Source organism: Tachypleus tridentatus, chromosome 10, assembly GCF_004210375.1.
Source record: "Tachypleus tridentatus isolate NWPU-2018 chromosome 10, ASM421037v1, whole genome shotgun sequence".
In the NCBI taxonomy this organism is placed as follows: Eukaryota; Metazoa; Arthropoda; class Merostomata; order Xiphosura; family Limulidae; genus Tachypleus; species Tachypleus tridentatus.
The window spans coordinates 156606093-156626025 of NC_134834.1; the positions used below are offsets into that span (position 1 = coordinate 156606093).

The 19933-nt window shown below is 34.6% G+C and overlaps 1 protein-coding gene across 1 annotated transcript; it reads left to right on the forward strand.

Annotated features, from left to right (window-relative positions):
* The first annotated feature begins 13979 nt into the window (after window positions 1–13979).
* On the forward strand, window positions 13980–19633 carry LOC143228247 (uncharacterized). The gene is made up of 2 exons (XM_076459537.1): window positions 13980–14612; window positions 17723–19633. Exons 1-2 carry the CDS (start codon window positions 14565–14567, stop codon window positions 18548–18550), a joined length of 876 nt encoding a protein of 291 aa, XP_076315652.1. The 5' UTR covers window positions 13980–14564; the 3' UTR covers window positions 18551–19633.
* The last annotated feature ends 300 nt before the right edge of the window (window positions 19634–19933 follow it).

The window sequence follows — 19933 nt, forward strand, 5'->3', positions numbered from 1 at the left end:
TTGTTAAATATCTTGCATAACAGTGAGTCATGATGCAATAAAGTGTCCAGAATTACTTTCGTTTATGAATCAAATATTCATTAACATATAAAGTTGTTACTACAGGATGTTCTTTATCAGTATCAATACTGTAATCAAAGTATTAAAATAATCAAGAAGCTACTAGAAACACTTATCATATAGGGATTTTGGCTGTATGTGAACTTTATTTTAAACAAACTTCAAATGATTCTACAAATGAGAGCATTTACTAGTAGAAAGGCTAACTGACTTATCAGCTTAGTTCCATTTAACAAAGAAGTGATTTTTTTTATTATACATAGCATATTCTGTCTGATAGTGAGACAGCTTTTTTTCTTTAAGAAAACCTAATCTTTTGTGGTGCTGTAACTCACTGAGCAGCCTCAGTAAATCTAAAATTTACTGAATGTAGTACATAGAAGGCAAAAATGGAAATATCATTTGTGGATGATTCTGATACACAAGCCCTAAAACAAGCTATTAAATACATTTTTAACTTAGCTTAAATAGGATTTGTCAAAGTACAAGTTATTGAAGATCACATATACCACTTTAAGGTATATCTCACACATCTGGTAGTATGCAGAAAAAAGTTTATTTTTCATAAATACTTTAGAAGTTACAGTCCATTAGTAGTAGGTTGTCCACAAATAAATGCTTTTGAACTGCGAAATTTTTAAAAGTATAAACCAATTTTGTAGAACATGCTTTAATCAAAGTATCATTTTCTTCGACACACTTTTGCCAACGTGTAACGATGCTGTTTATGCTTTTGCTGTAGAAATCAGAGTTTTTGTGGTCAATGAACTCCCTGAAAGCTTTTCCTGCAGCTGCCTAGTTTTGAGATCTCGTATTGTTCAAAACGTTGTCAAAGTGCTTGAAAAAATGAAATTATGTAGGGAAATAAATATGCTCCATATTTTTTTGGAGCATCAGCCTTGACAGGTTTTATAACGCCAATTTAGTTGATCTTCAGTCAGCTCGTGCAGAAACCACTTATCCAACTTTTTATTTCCAATCGCACTCTGCTCGGATTATAAGGCACTCGACTTATAATCCGAGTGTTGCAGGTTCGAATCCCTGTCACACCAAATATGCTTGCCCTTTCAGTCGTGGGAGCATTATAATGTGACGGTCAATCTCACTATTTGTTGGTATTTGATATTTTAAGAGTAGCCTGAGAGTTGGCAGTGGGTGGTGATGACTAGTCTTACACTGCTAAATTAGGGACAGCTAGAGCATATAGCCCTCGTGTAGCTTTGCACAAAATTCAAAACAAACCAATTACATTCAGGTGGTTGGCAATGCTTGATTTGCTTGTGCCTAGCTTTTCTGCAAGCTCGCGTCCTGTTGTATGAGGGTCTGTCTCAACTGCTTCCCTTAATGTGTTTTCATCTAAAGATGGCTTCGTTCCACGACCTTCGTGGTCTTCCAGACTTTCATCTCCATGTTGAAACCTTCGGAACTGACGCTGAACTGTACGTTAAGTAACAGATCCATGATCGAATGCATGGTTGATGTTTCGTGTAGTTTCAGTAAAATCAGACGAAAATCATTCTTGTCCTTGCTACCTTGAGGGTTGCGAAACTTACTCTGAGTAGAGTTGAAACAGCAGACAATTAGGATACCTTGTAAGTGAGAAAATGATTAAACCAAACAACCAACGATAAGTTACTCAATATTCAGCTTCTAAATACCATCGTGAGAATTCCGACATTTATTTCTGGACAATCTAATATTTGTGAATGATTTTTATACTGTGTTAATTATTAATTAGAATCTTGGATTAGGAATCCTGCCAAAATAGCTGATTTTGACTTACGTTGTTGGTTAACACGAATTTGGAGTTTTTCTCGCGATGTTTATTACACATGTAACTTAAAAGACTTTGATCTGCGTATATTTTGTATTACATATTTGTTAATGTTTTTATTTATCTTTTAGTGATTCTCTGATGAATGTGAATAGAATAATATACAATGGCTTTTGTGCTATAAAGGTTTTAATTTTGTTTTCAAATTTACTGAGTACAGTATGAGCAGAAGTTATAATATAAACACAACATTAACACGAGGTCTTAAAGCAATATTTTAGTAGATTTTTATTAATTTAAATAAAGTGTTATGTAGCCACCATCATGATCAAAGAGCTAATTTTAACATGATATTGAAATCTAAAATTATTTTTATGACTTGTATTTTTTTTAGCGTTTACACAGTTACTAATATTTCCAATTGTAATATTAATAATAAGATATTAAACAGTGGTTTAGGTAGGTGGAACGTTTATAGATTTAAAGCTCTGAAATCGAATAGTTCAATGGTGAATAGATTTCAGGTAGCCCATTGTGTGCCTGGCACCCAAACAGACTACATTGGTTTGAGTATGTCGTATTAAAATGATTCTTAATATGCGTATCAACTACTTGTGACAAACAGTCAATATAAAGTTGCAGCGGATTTTAAAACTAAAGTTTGACATCTTAATTGATTGCTTGTGGGAAGAGTATGTAAAAAGAGTCCATTCTGACACAAAATTTTCATATGCTGAGATTATAAACGTGACTCAATTGGCGATTTGGAATTTAAAAGGTGGGAATATCTTTTGAATTTAATGGTATTGGAAAAAAGAAAATGTAGATCAACTTGGGGCTTAGGACTGTTCAGAATGACATCTGCAGTAAGTTACACAGTTATGACAGAAAGTGTTCGTACCCCTGCGTCGTGAGTAGGTTTTTCCTCATAATTTAAAAAAATATCACGATTAGGATAATGAAAGTATAGTATATTATACATATCATATTAACACACATCTACATAACTTTTTATGTAAATTGAACGACAAATAAACTGTATAAACAAATAACTAAACATAGGAGGGGCAGAAAGTGTTCGTGCGTCTACTTTAATAGTCAGTTGTATAGCCTTTCAGGTGAATTACTTGGCGCAGTCTCTCTTCATAGCCCTCCATGATCGTTTGACAGTACGCGACTGGTATTTTCTTCCATTCTTCTTTACAGAAGGCCTCTTAACTCTTGCAAGATTTTTGGATGGCGCTGATGAACCCTTGTCTTCAACTCATACCAAACGTTTTCAATTGGGTTGAGATCGGGTGATTGCGATGGCCACTCCAGAACGCTTAAATGGTTCCTCTGCAACCAGGATTGCACATATTTCGATGTGTGCTTAGGGTCATTGTCGTGCTGGAAGATCCAACGACGCCAAAGCCGCAAGTTCCGAGCATCATTCTTGATATAAGTGCCTAATATATCAACGTACTCTTCTTTTTTCATGATTCCGTTGACACGGTGAAGGCTGCCTACGCCAGAAGAGCTGAAGGAACCCCTTAGCATGATCGAGTCACCTCCGTGTTTAACTGTAGGGACGGTGTTCTTTGGAAGATTTCGTTCCTCCTTCTTACGAAAAGTATTGTGGCCGAAAAGCTGGATTTTAGTCTCGTCTGACCAAAGAATACTCTTCCAATAGGTAAAGGATTTATCTACATGCTTTCTTGCATACCTCAATCGTGCTTCTAAATGAACATACTTTAAATGTGGAGTTCTACGAGGACGGTATGCTTTGAACCTAGAAGAGCGTAACATGTTCGTAACTGTAGAGGTTCAACCCCAGTTTCCCTTACCAGTTTCTGTATGTCATTACGTGTTAAACGAGGGTTCCTACTAACTTCTTTGAGAACCTTCCTCTTGATTATCTCTGGAATTTTGGTGGGGCGTCCGGAACGAGGGAGGTTAGCAGTTGATCCTGTAAGTTTAAACTTGGCAATTATGCTTTGAATAGTAAACGTTGGCACATTAAGTTGTGTAGCAATACCAGAAAGAGACACACGAGCCTTGTATTTTACAATACGGTTTTTTAACTTATCAGTGGACAGTTGTTTCCTGTTCGCCATGATGACCAAGTAGATAATGACGGAGACTGCGCTAAATTGCTGGAAGTACATTTTTTGCTGGCTAAATTCCAATAATTATGAACCCAGTGTCTAATTCTGGAATGGTATGATGTAGTTTATTCGCCAAACCATACAAAAAATTTTACGGGAATATCAGTTTGCCACACGTTCTGAACTGTACGAACACTTTCTGCTCCTATTTTTGGTTATTTGTTTATAAACAGTTTATTTGTCGTTTAATTTACATAAACTTTTATGTAGATGTGTGTTATTGTAATATTTATAATATATTATACTTCTATTCGCCTACTCGTGATACCTTTTAAGTTATGAGCAAAAAACCACTCGGGACGCAGAGGTACGAACATACGTATTATGTCGTAACTGTGCCTTAACCTTGATGAGCATAGTGCCACGTCTTATAACAAGTGAGAGTACACAAACAAAGTCATTGGCAAATTAGTATACAACATAACTGAGAAGAATATTTGTCTGGAAGAGTGACAAGTCACGTGTACTGAAATTATTTCAGCGTCAAGTAATCTGTACCATTGCATACCTTAAACACACAGAATGAAATTGGTGTTCATGCAATATCATATAAAGACATCCTGGTTAATTTATTGATTCCAACACCATCACTGTATTTCTATTTGATAGAATTGTTAACGTGGTTGTTGGGAACTCATCAATCTTGCGTACTTCATGGATATAAACAAAAACAGCTTTACAGTAAAGACTTTTTCAGTGAAAACTACATTGGAGAGCTCGTGATAACGAGAAAACCCACTTGTGGAGAAAAATATATATGTAAAACCGGCTGACCAAAGAAGATCGAAACGTTGTTCGTTCCTCTACATAGAGCTTTCTCTACCCATACCAGCCGTTTTTACATATATAGACGTTGCAAAGCTATTGTCAAAATAAGCACATCAAATTTTAATGATAATTTGCCCCATTTTATCTTCAAATATGCACGTAATGTCTATAACTAAATTTCAAAGAGTCCAAGTTTTGTTGCACCGATTCCAATGAATTTTTTTATTTTTTTGAATATTTTTCCTTTCACTTCTGGTATTGAGAATATGAAATACCGATTTTCAGGAGGTACTGCGACAGCTGTCGAAACGTCACAACAAAGTATAATTAGTAGGTTGATAATTATCTTAAACTACTCGTTAGGTCAAGAGGTTAAAGTGTTGTATATTTGTTTTGTACTTCTTAATAGAAATCACAAATTTATAATTACCAAATAATAATCGCTTCCCAGATCAAGATGTAAATTGCACACTCAACATTTCTACCCTCTCTATAATTTAGGGTTTGGTGGAAAGAGAGCAAATAGTGCAACTTTGCCCAGTGAATAACGGACATTTGGAGACAACTGTTTAACTTTTACATTTATTTTGTTTGCTATTACACAGAAATTTCTCTGTCTGATTGGATACTGATTAGCAAGAACAAACATTGAAATAATTGGGTTGACTTGAAACGTTTTGTTACTTAATAAAATGTTAATATTTTCTCCAATGTTCTTTTATTTGGCATTTATGATGGCAGAAAAACATGTATATTCAATAGATATTTATACAAAATGATGAAAAAAAAACTTATAATCCCAGCACTTTCGAAAGGTAGAGTTCTCTTCTTTAGCAGCAGACTAGTATGTTATTCTTACCACCTTCTAATTAAGTCTAATATTTTCTATTGTATTTTATTTTATTCTTTGTACATCTAAAGACATGCATAAAGTCAAGTTTTTTTCCTGATACGACGTCTTTTAGCTAAATGAGATTAACATGGATTAATTATTTTCTACTTTACTTTATTTTACTATTTATAAATGATTAAACAACAGAAGGCGTTTTCATTCAATTACACATTTTGTTCGTTTGTTCTTAAGCACAAAGCTACAAAATTTGATACATATATATGCTAAGTTTAGGGAATTGAAATCTATATTTTAACGTTGCAAGCTCGTGAGCTTGTATTTGACTCACCAGAGGAATTTTTGATTGCAGAGTTCAGGTTAAGTTTCTATAGAGATACTCGACACTTCATATCAACTGGTGACGAACTAGAAATAAGTTATAAGGACATGTAGGTAAACGACACATTAACCGTTAATGGGTGGAATGTGAAAAACTTGCGCTCTGTCCAGTAATGGTTATGGAGTCGCAAGGCTATATCAATTATGACAGCCATGCATATAGTAATCATGACATTGAATGACACAAACTACACACACGAAAGCCGTAAAAATCTGCAAACCATGAGCGTGTACATCGTAAGAAAGGACCACATACACTACGGCTCTCGGTAATTGTATAATACAAATAAAAACAGCACCGTACCATAAAAAAAAAAAAAACGATAAATTTGAAGTAGAGGTCTTGTGATCCAAAGCGTGCTTTGCTGTATTGTATATTAGCTAAAGCGACGTGAAAATCCAAGTAACATGTATAGTAATTTTTATCTTGGAGTCAAGCGTGGCCTAGTAGTCAACCTTCGCGATTGTGGATCTCCTTTCACGTCTCGTTACCCCATAACATGCCAAAATAAAATTACACCCCACACTCTGGAGTTAGCGATGAAATACCACAATCCAGCGGGACAATAGTTGGCTTTAAGTGTTGTTGACTAGCTGCTGGCCCGGCATGGCCAAGCGTGTTAAGGCGTTCGACTCGTAATCCGAGGGTCGCGGGTTCGAATCTCGGTCGCACCAAACATGCTCGCCCTTTCAGCTGTGGGGGCGTTATAATGTGATGGTCAATCCCACTATTCGTTGGTAAAAGAGTAGCCCAAGAGTTGGTGGTGGGTGGTGATGACTAGCTGCCTTCCCTCTAGTCTTACACTGCTAAATTATGGACGGCGAGTGCAGATAACCCTCCAGTAGTTTTGCGCGAAATTAAAAAAAAAACCCAAAAAAGGCATAATTACCAAAAACAAGAATTGTGTCATGCATACCTTGCAGTCAAGAGAATATTATGACTTTATAATTATAGAGTAATATTTTAGTAATATGTGTTCCTTTATTGAGAGCCCCACGATAGTACAGCGGTAAGTCTACGGATTTACAACGCTAAAATCAGAGGTTCTATTCCCCGCGGTGGATAGCCCGATGTGGATTTGCTATAAAAATACAAACACACACTTCTTCGTTACGTTTTCGTGACTATCTCTTTCAGTGAAAACTGGCACGGTCTAGATACGCAGATGCTAATAAAATTCAATATTCCATTTTCTGAGATTATTACAGCTCTTGTATATATAATGTAACGTAATGCTATGGTGATCAATTTTTAATTATCTGATGGATTTCTGTCATTCTTACACAAAATAATGTGTAGTTTGGTTCCTGATTATTGGGTCTGATGATTAAATCGCTCGACTCCTTGTTTGTGGGTCGTGAGAAAGAGACCCGTCATCAACCACGGGTTCAGACGTAAGAGTACTATGATGTTTTGGTAAATACCACTAAGCGATTAAAGTAATCCAGTAGTTGGTGGTGAGTAGTGTTGCCAAGCTGCCTTTCATTTAGTTTGTCCCTTCAAAGGCAGGGATTTCTGGCGTAGCTAACCATTTAATAGCCTTGCGCTAAAATTCAACAAACAAACCCGAACTTAACTGCATTCCTGTTTGGTTCGTTTGCAGTTTCACGATTTCATCGTCATGGGAACGTATTAATGTGCTAGTTTCATACACACTTGTGTTGTTTACTTTTGTTGTTAGTCTCTTTAGGGTTTCTCATAATTTCCTCTGAAATTTACTTTAAAGGAGACAATGTGCTGCCCTTAAAACTTCAAGTTAAAAATATCCCCTTTACTGTGGCTGTTCAAAGAACAAAGGAATCTATGATAACATTATACAATTTACTGTGCTGTAAGAAACTATTCCGCTTTTTATCTTGTTTTCGTTTATCATATCTTTGAAAGAAAAAGGTCGAGCGAACACATTAGATGTTGACATTTATGAATATGACCGATGTATGTTTAAGACTTTTGTGAAATCTGTGTATTTTCTAATTCCAATTTCTATTTGAAAAGACCCGGCATGGCCAAGCGTGTTAAGGCGTGCGACTCGTAATCTGAGGGTTGCGGGTTTGCATCCCCGTCGCGCCAAACATGCTTGCCCTTTCAGCCGTGTGAGTGTTATAATGTTACGGTCAATCCCACTATTCGTTGGTAAAAGAGTAGCCCAAGAGTTGGCGGTGAGTTGTGATGACTAGCTGCCTTCCCTCTAGTCTTACACTGCTAAATTTATTTTTAAAGATAAATATCATAAGAAATTTATTTAAGAAAATGTACAAAAGTCACATTTTTGTAAGTGTAACCACTATGTTAGTGATCACATAAAGTTTTTGAATACAGGGATGATGCTTATTTTGACTTCAAAAACAAATTGTATTTCAGAAATACAGTGTAGTTTATAAATAGACGTGGTCTAATGATTAGCATTACAGTCTATGTCCCTTTAGTACAGTCCCTTTGTCGCAAAAAAAATAAAAATAAAAAATTGCCTTCTGCACTTTAGAGTCGTATGTATGTTATAAAATGTCAAATCCCACTATTTGATTAAAGTACTCCAGTCTGTCCGTACTACGTTAGGGGTGGTTAGCTTATATGACTGTTGTGTTTAGCTTTGTATATTTATATGAAATAAAATAAACTATTGTTCTCATGTATAAATAAAAAAAATACTAGAAAAACAACTGTGGTACACAAGACCAAAAGTAACTCGACCTAGTCCTGATTTCGCGTAAAACATTATGTTATACGGTCACCAGGACAACTGTAAAACATTATATTATACGGTCACCAGGACAACCGAGCGGTAGCACAAGAATTAATCTTGGTCCAACGGATAGAGCAAAATACCTGACTTGGAGCCAGCAGTCAAGATTTTAGTAACGGTTCTTGTCAAACCACATGGAACAAATATTAATGCGTTACTATGTTATCCTTGTGTAAAGTGAGGACTGTAAATCGTTTTGTTTTCGTAGCCACGTTATTTTCACATTTAAAGACAAAAATACGGTGGCCTCTTTTGTAACTAATATAAAGCCACAGTTTCTGAAGTTTAATCAGGCGTGTTATTTTATTTTGATCGTGTAAACCAGCTCGACTTTAGAGCAGACTGGCCTAGATAAGCAACTTCGAAGAGACGAAGCAGCTGGCTTTGTTGACCTAGCCAAAATGGTTCCGCTATAATATACCACGTATGTTATTTTGTATATTTATCAGAAACTTCCCCAACCCCCAGATTAATCGCATACCTATATGAAAATAAAATGATCTTTGGGAGAGAAGCTTGCGTAAAGTTTGATATCTGGTGAGTTACTGTCCGGTTTTGACCTTACGTGGATTTACTACCTATCGGACGCATTGAGTGGAATACCACTTGATAACTGTTATTGATTCAGCTTGCAACATTAAGTTAAGATGGTTTTGTTTAATGCTAAACAAAGATATGTTTTCTGCAAACAACTATGTTAAAACTTAGATTCACTTTCTTGTTTGTTCTTGTGAGAAGTGATAGCAGCAGAATTTTGGGAATTTTAGTCTTACTCTGTAATAGTGGCTTACTGTAAAAATAATTTTAGTCTTACTCTGTAATAGTGGCTTACTCTAAAAATAATTTTAGGTGATTTACAAATTTCTGTTTTAATAACGTAATAAAAAACGACACCGCTTGATGATGAGAAATACACTTGAAATAAAAATGTATCTCAGAATGGCTTGTATGGGCATTAACACTTTTATTGATAACCTGGGAAGGTCGAAACGTTGTTCTCTGCTTAATACCCTTACCAGCCGTTCTGAGATTAAAAAGAAAACAATACTGTATACACACATGTCATGGATGTAGGTAGCTATGACGTCACTAGGGTCTGGACTTTAGGATAAATTCGAAATTTAATGTACTATGTGGTTATCATACCAGTTTAGACCTCGGGTAAATTGTTTCTGTTGCTAATGCCATACCACACAGGTTCTCTCAGAAAGGCCCTGACCACTTCTAACTTTTGAGACCCCTGACTATAATAATAAAAAAATGATGACACATGAAAACGAAATAGGATGGTCATTAGCCCAACAGAAGTGAAACATAATTAGTATACACAATTTGCATCTCTAAGCTGTGTGTCACATTTTTTGTTTGTTTGGATAACACATAAAAACAACTCCCAGTGGACTTACAACGCTAGAAACCGGGCTTCGGTACCCGTTGTGGACAGAGCACAGGTAACCCGTTGTGCACCTTTGTGCTTAACTAACAAACAATAATATAAAACAACTCGCAAAGTTTAACAATTGCCAAAAAATTACGAGTGTCTAAACTTGAGGTACGGGCCAAATGATCCCCAAATTGACCTTAGTGACACATATACATAATCATTGAACAAGAAAAAGATCATAGTTACCATGAAACTGAATGCAGAAAATATACCATATTAGGTATCCTAGTGCAGGAAGAAGCTCGTGTTTGTTAATTCCAAGTTTCCTTGTGGGATTTTATTTTACGCTGAAACTGAAGTCTTGTTAAGATGAGTTCATATCGTTTATCACTGTGATTTTAATAAAAATATATCTACGTTTACGCGATTTTGTCTAATGACAAAGTTTCATGTGTTTTTTTGTTTAGATTTATATTATTATTACATATGGACAACAAGGAGCTAGTTGGTCTTCCAGGGTTGTTCCTGTATCTCCTTTCTCTATGTACCCCGCTGGTGCAGCGATAAGTTTACGGATTTACAACACTAAAATCAGGGGTTCGAATCCCCTCTGTGAATACAGCATATAGCCCGATGTCACTTTGCTATAAGAAAACATACGCACGCATCTCCTCTCTCATTACCATTATTGTCGTAGTCCAGCGTAGATTTTCTTCATTTATTTTAGTAAGACGTAATGATGATTAAAAACAATAATAAAGTTATGAATTTTTAACATTTTATCTTGTCAGACGTTAGTTAGTAAACCAAATTTCATGATCCTGCCTGTAAACATGAGTAGAGAAGCAAATAACGCCAACCGTTACACGATGACATGGAAAAAAAAATTGTCCAGTTATATCGTTAAAGGTATATTTTTTCATCGGGATATTACATACCAATTAGGTCGTCAGCATTTGTAGGTTAAAGACTATCGCGGTGATGTCCTGTATCTGTAGGGATATAACGTCATGAAAAACCAGTTTCTGTCGAAGTTCCGGTCATTGTCTACAGCGGATAGTAATCCGGTGAAGGTTACCTAGACACATGACTGCTGCGGAATGTGGTGTAAAAGTATGTCAGGAATTAGCCAGTGGTAAAATTGTATCGAGGAATTTCTCTATTTGAGTGTAATGTTTGGGCGAAATAGGACAACAAAAACATCACAAAGCCTGTCAGAAGAGTCGAGACATAACAGAATATTGAACTAGAAAATGCAGTGTGGTTTGAAATCAAGCGTACCAGTACAACTGCAGATGTTAGGATGAAATAAGACTAAGATGTATTTGCTAACACACGATGCTGGTGTTTTAAAGTTTCGTAATTAAGTTACATACAACTGATTGGTTGAGTTTCTTGTAGTGAAAGGTAAAAAGTATAACTCCCTAACTTTTAAAGTTTTGACTCAAATATCATTATGACCTTCAAGATGTGAGACTTACATATTTAATATTATATATGCGCGTGTAGTAAATATGCAGAGAAACAACGCTAAACGTTATACAGTGTAATAGAAACAAACGTGTTTTTTTCTGTTTACTCATATAATTTTATTTTTTACAGAAATATTGCATACAAATATTCACCCGTAAAGAGTTGAATAGGTGTGACTATTCCTAAGGAAAATACATTCTTCGAAGGAAACGTAAAGAGCGCTGACTCGAAACATTTCTCAGCATACCGTAGAAGTAATGAGCGATTTGTCTGAAAAAAAAAAAGAGTAAAAGCGTAAATAATTTAAAGTGCGGTTAGGAGAATTTCTGGTGGGGAATTCAACACTGGTAAATTTACATGTGTCAACAAAAGGAAAACTGGCAGTCTATAAGGCATAATCTTATTTCACATTCCTATGTTAGACCGTAGATTTAAGGGTTACTGGACTCCAGTTCTTCAGGAATCTAATGAATGTGGGATATTTCTGTTAGTCTATGTCTCATGCAGACGAAATGGCAGTTATTTAACCTTAAATCCGATGGGGCTAATGGACGCCAATGTCTTTTCAGTAGGTATTTCTAAACTGTTTATGAACTAAATTGTTTGCCGATAAACAACTTTATTGGTTACAATACAAGGTTTCTAACAATGAACACAAAAAATTAAAAACACCACCAATATTTCAGTTACTCCCACTAACTATTGCTCAAGAATGTTTTGCATAAAAATTAGTGATTCCACTTAACCTTTAGTTCAGATTTTTATACTGAGTGTTGTAGCAGATAAAAACGTAAGTGTTTAATATGATGTAATGAACCTTAGTGATAGTAAACTGTATGAAATACGTGGAGGGTTAAAAATACAGAGAGAACAACCATGTGTGTTCGTACACAAAAATGAGGGTTTATGGAAATAGATCAGTTTACTTTGAAATTTTGTAGTAAATAGTCATGACTGCACAAATGCTTATCTAGAATTAATTAATTAATGAAACAGCAGTTTTCATTAGCTTACAAAGTTATACAAACCATTAAAAACTTAATTTTAACTTTTGATAACTGTGCTTCTGCATGACTTGTTGCATCGTTAAATATTTTAAACAGAAAAGCAAGTTTTCGGGTTTCAAAATGACACAAAATAAATGCGCTAAACAGTAAATTAATTTAATATATAACTTCTATACAAGACTAAAGAAAGTATAATTGATTGTGTAATAAGTAACTGATACTTGTTCTTAACAACTGCTACGTGTCTTATAGTTGTAAACACTTTGCTTTAAATTTAATACACAAATAACAAAAATAATGAGATACATTTTACATAGTAGCCAATTACTGGAAATGAAATCACTTCTGCAACATTTCAAATAACGATTCTGTTAAGCAAGGCTACAAATTTGGACTTGTGGGTAATATGGTTTAGTAGTAAAGAGGAACTGAACAATATTAATTAATTTACTACCAAACAATAAATTATAGAAAGTGAGACTGATCAATATACTTTTTATTGTATGTACGATTGGACGCGTAGGTTTTTCATATTTTAAATACTATAAATTGGAATTGTTGATTGCATAACTACCGGAATAATAGGAAAAGTTACAATTAAATTACGTTAAACATGACAATGAACGATTCAATATACAATAATGCTGAACACGAACTAAATCCTACATCAATGTTTTTTTTCTTATTAAGCCTAGCAAAATGTTAAAATACAGAACTGACAGAATGAATTTATGTGCCAACAAATCAACGGCTGTTAAACCTGATATAGAATGTTGGAATACTAAACATGAACTCTTATCTACAATTCATTAAAACCCATGTTGGAATATAGAACTGCTAGAATAATGGGTTATAAACTCTATCCAATACTTGACCTTATCTAACGCTTAAATATAACAAACTTATGTCTGGTGTTTGAACAATTTATAAGAAAATTCTACTGAGTGTTGTAGCAGATAAAAACTTAAGTGTTTAATATGATGCAATGAACACCAGTGACAGTAATTCTTCACTGAAGAATTATAAGCATTCCATATATCAGTCTATTAGATTATAACTTTCATAATGTTTCAACCAGTTTATTTAACTCTAAACCATTGAACGTTCTGATAGCATTGGTAGATAAAGCTTAACATTCTAATTTCAAAACCTACGTTTATTTGTTTCATTTGCAAATAATGTAAATGTATGTTTTATCATTGCAGTGTACACCATTAATAGAGCATGTGATATCGCTGTTTCTTTAATTAATTTTTAATTTCTGTGTTTCGTCATGGAATCATTTAATTTTATGACAGCCTCCAAACTTGTATTTGCGTACGCTCAGTTACATGCAAGTAAATATGAAAAGGTTACTCTTCGTTTATAGGTATGTTCAAAGGATTAATATAACACCTGACCGAACTTGTATCCACACCTTAACACTTGTCTCGACCTGTCTGGTCAAGGTAGGGGCTGCTGTAGAATTCCTGCTGTTGAGTAGAAGGCTGTGCTGAGAATATCCCAGCTGGTGGAAAGACTGGTTCTGGTTAGCCTGAAGGCCGAACAGAGTTGTTCCTCCGTTGAATCAAGAAGCGGTCACGGGTTTCCCGCATGGTCACATTGAACCTTTTACAGAACAAAAGTACAAAGCCCAGGTATTCACACATCAAAACTATTGTTCTTATCCTTCAGTTGTAGGATATTAACAAGAATTTTCCGTACTTAAGACAACGCGCAATAGAATTAGTATTTGTCACAAGTGTTCTAATAGTACTCTTGTCAAGTTCTACTAAGTATAGAATCACGAAATAAGACTGAAAACTTGTTTCAGAAAGTTCGAGAACAAAACATGAAGTAAAGTCTGTAATAAGGATATTTCACAAAAACTTCCTGCGATTTTTTGAAGTATTTGAAATAAAGTTACAGACAACTACTTGTTCCAGTAGCTGACAAGTCTGTTTCAGAAGATATTATAGAACTCAAGCAGCTGCAGAATGACAGAAATTTGGGATAACGAGGCTGAATCTCGTCCTTGTTGGGAGGTAAGTACGTGAAATACTCTTTGCATATTATTCATGCTTTCTCTCAACTGTAGTGAGCTTTGTCAAGAGTTTTAGTTTTATATATGTAATAAAAAAGTATACTTATAACGTTAGAATGTCCGAAAATACAAACGAATTAATTTGATGAAAAGTGATCCCAGCTCTTAAATTTTTTCTCTCTAGACAGTGACATTCCAAGACTGATACTGCAAAGTGCACTTTTGCAGTAATAGTTTACATTCACCATCAGTAATTTCTCTTAGTATTCGTAAAATTATGTATAATCAACGGCATGTCAGATTTATACCTTTTTTTTTCTAATCGAGAAGTCTAACCTGAAAACTGATAAAGCTAAGAGGAAAATAATTCTCATGCTTTTTTAACGACCCTTTTCTGAAATAGAAGGGGGTGAAAAAAAACGCAACCCTGCAGAAAATTTTAGTTTTAATTACACCACTAAATACAATTGGCTTAACAAAAATAAAACTGTCGGTAAAATTGTCTTCAAAACCGAATTATTGAACAGTAAATAAGCATATGTTTGATATGTTATTAACTAGTAGAGTACAGTTATGTAAATATCTTTAAACCCAGAATTAAATACAAGGTTCGTACTCAGTCATCATCATATGCCACTCGATTTCTTAAGGAACATAGGGCCGCAATCGCTGCGGTTTCTGTAACAGGCTGGTTTTTTTGAAGTGAGTAGGTTGTTAGCGTACTGCACAACCCCCAACCAGGAGGACAATTTCTTAGCCCACCGAGGGGAATCGAACCCCTGATTTTAGCGTTGGACATCCGGAGACATACCGCTGTACTAGCGGGGGTCTCGTATTCACTGCCATTGGCATTTTTTGGCGTATGTTGTAAAATGTTTTATGGCTTTTCATATTAAAGTATCCCTAATGGCATTCGAGTCACATAAAAGAAAAACTTAAAGAAAAATAGCAACAATACTGCACTAAAATCCACTAATAATTGTTGGTGTTTCCTGTCTATTTTCAGTAGAAAATGACTGAGTGTACATTTTATCTGTCGATTCTTTATAAGCAAATACATAGAATTACTAAATATGTGGACTCCATCGATAATGAACAATTTTAAATCAAGTCTGAGCGTTTGCAGCGACATATCATAGTCTTATTTTACTTTAGTAAAGTGAAAGAAAATCACCTTAGTACATAAAATTTACGTTTTTAGGTTTGAAACAGATTATATCTAAATATACATAGAAATATAATTTTCTCTTCCTATGTTGGTGATAGCTTAAGTAATAAATAATTAAATATATATTTATTTAACTTTCCTAACCTTTGTTCACAATTATCTTAATCACTTGTTTTAGTCTGTTGGAAATGAAAACCTCGTTTTAAAGCTTTAATTTACATCATTTTCTTTATTCAATCCTAGGAAAAACAATAACGAGTTTTCGCGATGGCAAGGGCTAAGTATGCCTAAAGGCTTAACAAATCATCAAGTGACGCAACGCTACACATGGACATAGCAATTTTCAAGTGAATATGATTTGACATCAACCACAAAAAAAGCAAACATTATAATTTTTTCTCGATTATCATGATAGTTTGGTATATGTATGAACTAATTCTATAAATACGTAACCTTAGTATTTGTAACAGCTGAATCAACAATATTATGTTACAAGCAGATTTAAGTTGTTTTTGTTGTTGTTTTTTTTTGTCAAATTAGAAGTCTTATTATTTTGCTTTTATTATTTAAATTCTGTATAATTACAAACGTTACCTAAATATAACACTATATATACTGCGCTATATATTTTACTTTGTTCATGATGGTTTCTAATTCATTTAAGCTCATAAAGCATTTAGGCTACAAATACAGACTTTATGAATTATGTACAATCAACTGCTTCATTGTCTGATGTACCGTGCATCATAGTGTATGAAATGTGATTTAAAAAAATGCACGACGTGTAATGCTAGTTTTAAGGAATCTTAAAATACCTTACAGTTGTATGCAAGTTTCTAAACTAAAGAGGGCACAATAATGTTTTTCACATTATGACAGCGTGGGTAGGTGCAACTCTTTGTGAGATCAAGACATTATCTGATGGGAGCGTGAGGAAATATAATTAGGCAAGCTTTTGTTTTGGATTGAAAAGCTATGCAAATCACCCTGTGAGTGAATTGGTTTCTGTCTGGGATAGCGTAAATAGGTATTTCTGAAATTGGGGTCACATAGGGAAAACGTTTGAGAAGCGTTGCCTTAACACTCCTACGAAAAGTGGGGCCTAATAGGCCCCAGAGCAACTTGAAAGGTTATTAATATTAGGCTAATAAATTTGTATTTAAATGAAATTACCATTTCATTTAAATATTAAATATTAAAATTAATATGGGCTTATTAGGCCCCACTTTTCGTATGAGTGTTAAAACAACAAAGGCAACTTTCTGAAAACACTGTTTATAAAACCTTCACAAATATTCATTTGTTAATTAAAGGAGAAATCAATGTCATATTTTTGAGAATAGAATAAATTGGAAGATAAAGTTGTCGAAAAAACTTACTGTTTGGTAGCTTAAATTGTGTGATTTACATTGTGCCATATATATGTTTAGGCCGAATATTGGTAGTAGCAATTGAGATATTTAAAGTTCATCATAGTTCGTGATTGTTTGTTTGGAAATTTCGCACAAAGCTACTCGAGGGCTATCTGTGCTAGCCGTCCCTAATTTAGCAGTGTAAGACTAGAGGGAAGGCAGCTAGTCATCACCACTCACCGCCAACTCTTGGGCTACTCTTTACCAACGAATAGTGGGATTGACCGTCACATTATACACCCCCACGGCTGGGAGGGCGAGCATGTTTAGCGCGACGCGGGCGCGAACCCGCGCCCCTCGGATTACGAGTCGCACGCCTTACGCGCTAGGCCATGCCGGGCCGCATAGTTCGTGAGTTTGTCGTCGTTGTATACGTTTATGCTTTGGTGTCTGAGAAATTTGTAGTTTTATTTGATATTTAATAGCTAAAAACTTTTCCACCTTCACAGTAAATACACTTCATTAACTTATATGTTCAGCTGTCGTGTATGTTGTAATTTTCTAAACGCTTGTCTTTATTTTTATACTTAGCTCGAGGCTGACGTCCTTCGATTAACAACACGACTGATGAAAAGGGAGCGTGAGTTGCGCCAAATGAAGATTCAAATGACGTCACAAGTACAGAAAACACGACGCCTGGTGCTAGTCTGGAAAACTCGTGCCCTGAGAAAAGAACAGGAGCTTACCTTAGTATTGGAACAGAAAGACAAAGAAATGAATGGCATAATTTCTCAGTTACTTTTGTTTCAAAGTGGAATGCAACGGGAACAAAAGCAAATCGAGAAACTTTTACTGGAAAAAGACAAACTAATAAGAAAACAGGAAGCAGAACTAGTATCACTGAGAAAAGCAAAGCTAGACATTTCTTTCTGTGACCAATCACAGCAAGAAAAAAAGGACACAGCTTCACATCTTCAAAATCAGGCAGGGACAGATAAGAGTGCTCTTAAGCTTGACAGTGAAAACGATTCATTAATAAACATAAACAAAGAAGAAAATAATTGTGTACTTGATGCGCAGCACCAACAGTTCCATATGATTAAACATTACGAGTCAACAGAGCGCGAAGTGAACATTGAACATGACCAGAAGTGCAATAATCCAGAAAATTTAAGTGCAGAAGTATTAACATGTGGCAAAGAAATATTCGAAAAATCAAAAAGTTGTGAAAGATTAAAATCTCAGAAAATTTTTCCATTGAACAAAAATAATAACCAAAATGTCCTTCAAGTTTTACCGAAATGTCAAGAGAATTATACTCGTTACCAGCCTTGTAAAAGTTTTCATATGTTCAAGGGCCATAATATTCTTGAAACGCAGGGTATAAAGATTATTTCTGCTCATTTATTTCAGTTGTGATGTAATGAAACTAAGCAATGATGTTACGATAATTATGAATATATCTGTGAAATGTACTTTAACGCGGATTTACATACTGGCATCACACAAATGACAGTAAATAACAAGGAATGTTAACTATTTTATACGATTCTTTAATAAGACTTCTGGTTATAGCAATTAAATGCTATGATTCAACCATGAAGTTTAAAAACAAACCAAAAAATTACCATAAAAATTCAAAGAGTGGTTGATCACTTTGTAAAAAAATACCAACTTTGGCCTTTAACCCTGTTCTTTTTGTTATACAAGTGTAATAATATTTATATAAAACAGTAAACAAATTTAAGAAAGAACGAGTGCATGATTTTTTATTATCTGTATACAGGATAAATCATTCATCTTATGGGTGATATTTAGTCGTAAATTTCTTAATTATGATTATTATGTATTAATGCTTAACCTGGATTTCGTACACTACTCATATTCATTCTATACTGTTTTTGTTTTATTCGTTGGTGTGCTTGGAACAGAGAACTGTCGAAGCTAGTGCAGCGTGAAAAACTTAATAACAACGCTAATGGGCAGCTTGCGTCATCTTACATATGAAGTAAAAACAACGACAACAACATTGTTTAATAGACATCTTGTAATTTTGAAGATTATTGTGGATTAGATGAAATGTTTCAAATTTCTGTAGTAGCTACATTCTTCTTTATTATTATTGTGTATCAAATTACTTTTTACTGTGAGAATTAGTAAAATATTCTCCCATTTTTATTTACTTTTCGTCAATAACCAAGCCTGAAATGTTGTAGAATCGAGCTTCTTGTCTATTTATTCGATTTGACATGATATTACCATTGTTTTCCTTTGAGGTTTTATTTGTTGTTAAACGCAAAACTACACAGTGGACTATGCACGCTGTAATCGTCATAAGGGATCGAAAACAGAATTTCAACGTTTTAAGATCTCGAGCTTATGACCGAATCACCGAGAATTTATCTGGAGCTTACTTCGTGTACTTCGTAGTCCCTCCAAGGAGTTCCTTAATTTTTGTTTTTTATTAAAATGTGTAGCGATTAATTTATGACAAAATGTAAATTGGTTATTGGGCTTACAAACTAGAAGCTGAAATCGGTTTTGTAAAATAAATAAATAAATAAATCGGAAAATGCTGTTAAATAGATAAATTTCGTATCGTTGTTTTTATTTGAAGCTAAGCACAAAGCTACACAATGGGCTTTCGAAACCTGATGTCTGGCGTTTCGCAGTTACACCACTATGCCAATGGGGCTCAAGGATGTTTGTAAATGTTTTTTGTTCTGAAATCAAATGATTTCTTGCATTAGCATTTTACTTGTGTGTTCTCAGGCGAGACAGCGGTAAGTATCAGGGGTTTGA

Coding starts and splice junctions, on each gene's coding strand:
- LOC143228247 (XM_076459537.1), top strand. CDS start 14,565: ATGACAGAAATTTGGGATAACGAGGCTGAATCTCGTCCTTGTTGGGAG. Junction 14,613..17,722: donor AATCTCGTCCTTGTTGGGAG/GTAAGTACGTGA, acceptor TTTTATACTTAG/CTCGAGGCTGACGTCCTTCG.